The 9,029-nt window shown below is 37.3% G+C and overlaps 3 protein-coding genes across 4 annotated transcripts in view; 2 read left to right on the top strand and 1 right to left on the bottom strand.

Moving 5' to 3' along the window:
- Positions 1 to 9,029, bottom strand: part of LOC123869688 (ATP-binding cassette sub-family G member 1-like) — a 76,636-nt gene that overhangs the window by 12,989 nt on the left and 54,618 nt on the right. Inside the window, exons 9-11 of one of the 2 annotated variants that reach the window (XR_006796947.1) lie at positions 7,735 to 7,835; positions 5,871 to 6,026; positions 4,718 to 5,161 (exon numbers count right to left, since the gene is read on the bottom strand). Coding sequence is in view for 1 of the 2 variants with exons in the window: in XM_045912678.1 (XP_045768634.1) it covers positions 4,772 to 5,161; positions 5,871 to 6,026; positions 7,735 to 7,835 (647 nt within the window). In the remaining variant the exon portion in view is untranslated. Of the gene's footprint in view, positions 1 to 3,839; positions 5,162 to 5,870; positions 6,027 to 7,734; positions 7,836 to 9,029 lie in introns of those variants that run through there. The other variant, XM_045912678.1, reaches the window with a different exon arrangement.
- The window catches only part of LOC123869691 (DNA-dependent metalloprotease dvc-1), a 29,174-nt gene that overhangs the window by 13,812 nt on the left and 6,333 nt on the right, over positions 1 to 9,029 (top strand). The window contains exon 4 of the mRNA XM_045912684.1: positions 6,000 to 6,007. The gene's annotated coding sequence lies outside the window, so the exon portion shown is untranslated. The remainder of the gene's footprint in view (positions 1 to 5,999; positions 6,008 to 9,029) is intronic.
- On the top strand, positions 543 to 2,656 carry LOC123869697 (malate dehydrogenase, cytoplasmic). Its single transcript, XM_045912689.1, has 2 exons — positions 543 to 880; positions 1,414 to 2,656. The coding sequence occupies exons 1-2, from the start codon at positions 878 to 880 to the stop codon at positions 2,404 to 2,406; spliced, it is 996 nt and encodes a 331-aa protein (XP_045768645.1). The 5' UTR covers positions 543 to 877; the 3' UTR covers positions 2,407 to 2,656.

Genomic DNA, 9,029 nt, shown 5'->3' with positions numbered 1-9,029 from the left:
ACTTGACAGTTGACACCTAAATTTAGGTAGGGTACACACTGCGTCTCACACACTGGGTCATTGGCAAAGTAAATCACGCTCGTGCTGCTGCAGCTCCACGCCATAAAACAAAATGGAATAGAATTGAAATTACAGCGACAGTCGTAAAAATACCTAGTTAGCTGAGTTTTTTTTTTTTTTTTTTTTTATTGAAAATATTACAATAAAACTTAGCTAACTAAAGCTAGCCTTATCTTTAGCTGTATTGTAACTTGTCAGTAACATCGCGATCACAGCTATTTTCACTCCAGACAGCTAATATTACATCGCCAACGAGTCGCTACCGTGTGTACCCGGCTTCCCGTTGATTGATAGACGGATAGATGAATGAACGGACAGCAAAGGCTTAGGTAGAACCCTACAAACATCAAAATCTTGATGGACGAACAAGACGTATGAACCTTAAATGTCTGACGTTTGACCGTGGTTCGTGTTATCCGTGTGCAACTAGCTTATATATACTTTGACAGTTCAAGAGTTACAGAATAATAAATACTCTGTGGACAACAGCTGGAAAATAAAAAATGACAGCCGTAAAACAAAACCATTTGTAATTTTATTACTGAGGATTTAGTTGCATTTTGCTTTAACATTTGTTTCACAATTTGTAAACTTCACGGCATTGTTGGATAGTTAATTTATTTACTACATTCCTCTAGTTTCGTAACTTTGTGAATGTGATGTGAAGTTTGTAGACTCCAGCAGGAAGGTTATGCAAAGCAAGGGAAATAAACCAGTTTGAGGTTTTAAAAACGTGGTGTTCTCTGCCGCTATCAGTAAACCGGCATAAAATAATCTAACTACTTCCTATAAGTTATTAATCTAACTGTGTTATAAAATGGTAAGCTATTGAAATTTTTATTTACAGTGACATTGGTTTGACCTTTATAACATTATCAGAAAAAAACTTGCGCTTGAGTTACATATTATGTGTCGATTAAATAATAATAAAGCATGTTTGAAACAACAGCTGTATGTTAATATCAAAAATCAGAATCTTCTATAAAATAATTCAATGACTAGATTCTGATTTTTACTGATACCTTGTGTCTACAGTGGGGATTATCTAATATGTGGAATGATTATGAACAAGTAATAATGAATGATACCTAATTGTAGTAGGTACTGCAGTAGTAGTATTGTAATCTTTTATTTGGAGGAGGTAGATTAACTGTTGAATTAAAAATGTCCTTTTTATGTTGTGGATCGTCTGATTCAAAGGATTTAGATACAACTGCAGTGAATGTTACTAAATCAGTAAAAACTGCACAAAGCAGACATGTATCAAGGGTATTTATTTAGCAATTTTCATATCAGGTATTAAAAACATGTCTAAAACACTTGTAATATACTACTTTTTTTTTTAAATTTCAGGCTGCACCAATCAAAGTTGTTGTTACGGGCGCTGCAGGTCAAATTGCCTACTCCCTTCTGTACCAGGTTGCTTCTGGTGCTGTATTTGGCCCAGACCAGCCTGTATTTCTCCACCTTCTTGATATTGCTCCCATGATGGGAGTTTTAGAAGGTGTTGTTATGGAACTTGCAGACTGTGCTTTACCACTTCTCGCCGGAGTCCTACCTACTGCTAACCCTGAGGAAGCATTTAAAGATGTAGCTGCCGCTTTCCTTGTTGGTGCCATGCCAAGACGGGAAGGTATGGAGAGGAAGGACCTCCTCTCTGCCAATGTACGCATTTTCAAAGAGCAAGGTCAGGCTCTAGACAAAGTTGCCCGTAAGGATGTAAAAGTCCTCGTGGTCGGTAACCCTGCTAACACAAATGCTTTAATCTGCTCTAAATATGCTCCATCCATTCCTAAGGAAAACTTCACAGCCATGACCCGTCTCGATCAGAACCGTGCCCAATCTCAGCTTGCTGCAAAAATTGGTGTTCCTGTCCAGGATGTCAAGAATGTAATTATTTGGGGAAACCATTCATCCACACAGTTCCCTGATGCATCGAATGCTGTAGTTAAAGTTGGTGGTGCAGAGAAGCCTGTCCCAGCAGCGATAAATGACGATAACTACTTAAAGACTACCTTTGTTTCAACTGTCCAGAAGCGAGGTGCTGCTGTTATAGCTGCAAGGAAAATGTCATCTGCATTGTCGGCTGCCAAAGCAGCTTCTGACCACATGAGGGATTGGTTCCTGGGATCTGGTGATCGTTGGGTGAGCATGGGAGTAATTTCTGATGGATCATACGGAACACCCAGAGATGTTGTGTACTCATTCCCTGTCACTACTAGTAATGGAAGGTGGAAGATTGTTGAGGGTCTCACTATCTCCGATTTCGCTCGTGAAAAACTTGACTTAACAGGCAAGGAGCTAGTTGAAGAGAAACAAGATGCTTTGGACGTCTGCAAAGATTAAGAATGTTAATTTAAGAGGAAATTTATATATGAAGCATAACTGTAGATATACTGCATGTCACAATGATATTATCGGCAATAATTTTGTTTTCGTTATCTCAAAAAAAAATTGATAAGTTCACACAGCAGATTATATTTTTTTATTTTATATAGGTAATAGATATATAAAATAGTAGATGAGTAGAAATATAATCAGTTGATATAATTTATGATTTTTATCACTTGTAAGTAATAAATATTTTATAACTTTTCATGCTATTTTATTTTAACAATCAAATAGAAGAAATATAATCAGCCTGTTACACAAGCAAATCTATAATATGAAAAAATCGTATATATTTTGTGATAACAGCGTGATTGTATGTTGATGTAATAAACTTATCACACTTTATATTTATTAGACGAAAGAATCTTATCATGCTTTACTTTGCGATAGTAATAAAATAATATTTCAAAACGATTCTGATAAAATAGTAATGTAAGTATAGAAAAATAATTGTCTGGAGATTATATTGTTTACCCTATGTATAATAATAGGTACCTCCTAGTATTTGTATACCATGATACCTACACTTGGCCTATACATATATATTGTACATACATAATTATTGTAGTAAGTAGGTACTTATGTATGACGTCGCTTGTGGGGATCGATCTTGTTTATGAAGCAACCACCACTGTTCTATTTACGTCAGTAAAGGTGCCCACGCACTCGAACTGAACTGCGCGTCAGAAGAGTCGTGCAGAATATGCCGCGACGCTCAGTTCAGTTCGAGTGCGTGGGCACCTTAAGGGGCGATTCACACTGACACAAATTCGATTCGAAGCGCATATGAGCGACTGTGACAATCTAAGGTTTTACTTAGCCTATAGATCTCCACAACATACCTAACGCACATATAAAGAGAAAAAAATAACTACTGCAAGTTGTTTTATAACACCGCTCGCTAGACTAGATGCTTCTCCGGGTTCGATTCCCGATTGGTACCAGTTATATTTCTGTTATTTGTGTTGAATAGAGGTAATTTTTACCCGACTGCGGCAAAGCCAAAAGGAAGGGTTATGATTTTAGCAGTCTATGTATGTATGTATGTATGTTTGTATCCAGATTCTGTGTGTTCCATCATAGTGCCTAAACTACTGGGCCGATTTTGATGAATTAGGTGTTAATTGATTCGTTGTAAAAGTCCGGGTGACATAGGCTAATATTATTTTATAAGTACGAAAAAAATTGACCTAACGGATGTTACATCAAAAAAAGCGGAGGTCTCCAAAAAGTTTTTTGCTATTGTATCGAGTAGGATGTCAAATGAAAGGAGAAAATTCTGAGCTCATGTAAAATAACATTAAAATATACCAAGCAGCAGAAAAACAAATTTACTCGAATATTTCAATGTTTATTCGGGTTTTAGTTTTCAACAAATGAAACGAAAATTAACTTCAGTTTTTTATTTCTCACACCAATATTTTATATTCTTAAGTACTTAATTAACAATTTTTGTGACAAAATCTTAATATTAAATTCAAACAAACTTACTCACCTATTCTATTAAGTATTTATTGGTCATTTAATAATTCTATAGGTATCTCTTGTTTCTGTCATACAATTTTATTTCAAATATTTTGATTCCATTGATTTTTAATCCAGCAGAACAAAATAAAAATGTCCAATTCATCTCAATATAGTGCATAATTTTACTTAATAATTAATTCGTACATAAAGCTAAACAAAAAATCACAGATAGTTATATAAATTATTATTTCATCCTACGGTCTACCTACCCAATTATCAACTAATTTCAATACCTACCTACAATAATATTTCACCTATCTAATTAGTAATTCATTGAAATTGCATTAAAAAGTACTTAGTTCTTAATTAACTACGAGGTCAAATATCAATTTTTAATACATAAAAACTTCGTAACTTTTTAAAGATAGGTGTAGGTAGGTACTGTTTGACTGAAACGGCTCGTGAGGTAGGTAGGAGTTGCCGGAGGATGACATAAAAGTGACGTTGAGTGTTGACGGTCACTCCCGCAACCTGTGCCCTACCTCACGACTCATCTCAGTGAAACAGTATAGCTACAATTATCTAATTTTTTGTCTACCTATCCAGAATTAACCAGTCTGGCAGGTTAAGTTCTAATATCGATGGCTAAGTATGGTGTACTGCTTGACTGAAACAGCTCATGGAGTTGGGTCACCGCGACGTTGAATTCCTAGATTTTTACATCAACTGTCATTCTCCCGCAACCGTGCCTTTACGAGCGTCTCAGTGAGACAGAGTAGGTACCTGTCCTATAGTCTCTAATATGTGAATTTAAATCAGTAACAAAGCATCTACAAGGTCTATCTAGGTTAGGTTATCTATGCTTCAAAAATTTGCTAACATAGGTCATGAATCTGCTCTTATATTCGGCCGTTAGACGATATCTCAGCATAAAGTACGCAACTAGTCTGTACAATACAGTAAATCCAAGCAGACCAGCTATCTGGGTTCCGTAGTTGTCATTCGCCATACCCAAGTCTCTCAAAAGGATTTTTGTATCAGCATATAAGCAGAAATCAGTATTGCAGTCCATAAGTTGGCGTTTTTGGTACAAGGCGAGGCAGAAACCGGTTAGGCCGTAGCGTAGGTACGATAAGGACATAAGCAGCTTCATGAACCACTCGATGTATGGTCCGAAGCCCATGCCATAACAACACAGAGCCAAGAGGGGTGCTGCAGTCGCCGGACCGATGATTGAGCCGTTCTGGAAGAAATAGATTACATAGGTAATACAGTGATTGCAAAACAAATATAGACTACTGGCCCATGCCCAAAAAATTTATGGGTCATATGAACCACCAGGTGACGTATACAGGACGATATAAGAGCATAAAATAATAAGATTCAGCACTATGCCGTCACTTGTAAGCTGTCCAACAGAGTGCTGGTGAGAATTCAAAAGTGCAGGTAGAGTGAGTAGGTACATTTTGGAGTGACGGCATAGTGCTGAATCTTATTATTGCATGGTCTTATATCGTACTATATACGTCATCTGGTGGTTCATATGACCCATCCATTTTTGAACATGGGCCTGTAGTCTAATAGTCCAATATAAAGTTGCCATAGATTATAGGTACCTACGGCATCCTATACGCAAGCGATCTTGACGCGAACGTTGGTCAAACAACAAACAGTCGATTTTACCAGATATCTATTGGAATTCGCAATCGCGTTCACTTTGAAACACCTACGTAAGACGTCGCCTAAGGAAAACAATGTGAAGGAAAACATCGTGAGAAAAGCTCCATGCCTGAGAGTTCTCCACAACGTTCTCAAGTGTGCCAATCCGCACTTGGAAAGACGTTAATAGAGTGAAGGGTACACTATGCCAAGCCCTTGTTATTATGAGAGGAGACCCGGTGCTCAGTAGTGAGCCGGCGATGGGTTGGGATTGGAGGGATGATACAACTCACAGTAACGCTGAATGTAGAGCCGACGAGCAGACCAAGTCCCTCAGAGCAGATTCCCGTCAATATGCCGCTGATGGTGAACAGTACGAAGCGGTCGAACTCCAGCAGCTGGCCCGACATCAGGTAGCCGATGAGTATGAACAACGTGCCCAAGGCGAACTGCAACAGTTATAGTCAATTATAATAGGTAAAAAAAGTTTATTTGAATAAAAAATAGCCGTTTAAAGTAGGTAGTAGTACGCTCTGTGTCGAACAGCAAGACAAAAAGAAGACAAGTGTAAATTAAAAATTTATAATACCCCCGACAAGTGAAAGTTACAGTAACTAGAAAAGAGCTGATAACTTGCAAACGGCTGAACCGATTTTCTTGGATTATAGCTAAGAACACTCTCGATCAAGCCACCTTTCAAACAAAAAACTAAATTAAATTCGGTTCATTAGTTTAGGAGCTACGATGCCACAGACAGTTACACAGATACACACGTCAAACTTATAACACCCCTCTATTTTTGGGTCGGGGGTTAAAAAAAAGTTTATTTGGATAAAAAATAGCCGTTAAAAGTAGGTAGGTAGGTACGCTCTGTGTAGAACAGCAAGACAAAAATAATTTGTAAAATCAAAATCAAAAATTTATTTCATGTAAGTACCTAAGAAAACTATATGATAGACTATATGATATGATAAACTATAGAATGTCTCTTTTATGAGTACGTCTATGTCTCTACCACCGGTTCAGAATGCAGATTCCACCGCGAGAAGCCGATAGTTAGTCTAGCTCCGTAGGTCAGGAATCAGGATAGGCCAAATAGCAAACATACGCAGGAAAATCAAACATAATTTCACAGACAAATTTCCACGTACCTACCTAAAAGTTTATTTGAATAAAATAAAAAAATCTACCTATTCTATTTTAATCCAAACCACTCGTATCTCAAGAACGAACTGCCTGATAATATAATCCCCTGCAACGCACCTCAAGCTAAATTACCTCCATTTGAGACTGCCGACCAGAGCCGACCACAGTCCGTACTGACCGCACGATTTGCAACTGTTTCGGTTATTTGGGCTTAATATGCTCCAACTTGGCGTTTCAGGAAGCACTTGCCAACTTAAAATTGGACACAGGTATTGTATGTGACTAGCTAGTAGGTTATATGACTGCACGTAGATATTGCATACCTATTATGTTGTTTATATCTGGTTGCACTTTGCAGTATAAATGTAAAATAGTATAGGTAGACAGTCGAACCCTAGCACAGAATTCTTATCGCGCATATCAAAATAATGAGTCTTATTCAATGTTAGTCAAAATGAGTTATACACCCAATTGATTAATTTAAACGGTTCCCCTTACCAAGCTTTAAAAGAAATACCTACATTTAAATAGGTACAAGTTGTAACATCTAACAAATGATGACCTGCAACGAATGGGGCACGACTTTAAGTTTATGCACTTTTGAATATATTATACCGTAAGGCAATATTTCCTGCTTATAAATGATTGTTGTCAGTCTGTCGGACGTACTTATTGTAGGTATAGCTCACTCCATCCACGCTACTTCCCAGTTCTCGGGTGCTTTATTTCCGGAAAGATGTCCGTTTCTCAAAACCAGGGACCACTTTCTATGTCCGGGATGTGAAAGTTATGTCAGACAATATAATATCCCGCCCGCTGGCCCGCTAATAATAATAATCACCCCGCTAGAATTACATGTTGAGCTGCTAAAAATTAGTAACTCGTGGTCCCAGTATAGACAGCAGATACCTACCTACAATTTCTATTACCTTATGACTGTCCCATAGATAATTTATTTGGATTTCTGTGGATGGTCCGCTAACTATATTATGAAGGTATAGGTGTACGTACCATGAATGGCAAAGTTGAAAATGTTAGCGCTGCGTAGTACGCCTTCAAGCTGTACCAGCGATTGAAATACTCCCTACGTAGCATCCGTAACTCCATTGGAACTGTAAAAGAACAGACTAGTTAACCACGTTTAGGTTTTATCCTGCATAACTATCCTAAGGTGCAAACACATTGGCTACACGCACGTTGTGTTGAGGTATGTTGTTCACAATCTGACCGGACACGTCACACGACGCGGATGATCGGACGCTTGTAGTGCTTGTAGCGCCTCGAGCGTAGCGCATTATAGCCACATATTGTCTACTCATGTGCGTCAAACTAGTTTGCATATTTTGCTAAGTATCATAGAACAGATGCTGATAAACCTGAACATTCGCTGTCATGTTGTTTTTCATGCGAGCTGCTACTCTGTTAAAAATCTGTTCAGTAGGTAAAATTCGAGCTAGAGCTTACATAATAGTGTAATTTTACGTAAATGAAGCCCAAAGCAAAACCTCATAATTAAAAATAGAAAAAAAAAATACGTGAGCCAAATTATTCCTCATAGCATTTTCAATATCAAATAGTAATTATTACAAGTAGGGGTGTTGGGTACTGCATATTTGATGCCCAGAGTTATTTAGGCCTCAAAATGTAGTCCATTAGGATAACATGAGTTGTGGAACGCGGTATAAGAAAGATCCTTCTTATTGACCCCTTATGTAAATTATTCCTAAAGCTTTCTTAAGGTTATTATGAGAGGATGTACCTATAGGGAAAACTTTTTGTCATGTATATTTTGTTATGGTGATTTCCCGCGATGCGGAAAGACGTTTTTCATAAACCGTGACGTACTCGTATCCTAATAATTTATATTCATCCCAGTTTTGTGCTTATTTACGCATTTTGATGTTTCTATATAAACTCAAAAGGACAAATTGAAATTGAAATAGAAAGCTCTTTTTATTTAAAGTACTTTTGAATCATCAAATGCATCTCCGACTGGTTTGGAATGCCCAGCCTACCGAGAAGGACCAGCAAGAAACTCGGCGGTTGCTCTTTTCAAATATTTGATTTACAATAATAATTTTAACAGATTATATTTGAGATTAGATTGTAAGCAAAACCTAGCTAAAGTTGACGTCAGGTGAATAAGTGAGATTAATATCCGGTTGATATGGTATATCACCAATCGGAGAATGGATTACCCAACTCTTAATAAGAGACGAATTGTAATTTTAACTGAAAGTAACTTTCTAATGTGAAGAAGATTCCACATTAGGTAAGATTGATTATCTATGTCTATGTGATTTATT

This window comes from Maniola jurtina, chromosome 11, assembly GCF_905333055.1.
Source record: "Maniola jurtina chromosome 11, ilManJurt1.1, whole genome shotgun sequence".
NCBI lineage: Eukaryota > Metazoa > Arthropoda > Insecta > Lepidoptera > Nymphalidae > Maniola > Maniola jurtina.
This window is presented reverse-complemented; position numbering and strand designations above follow the sequence as displayed.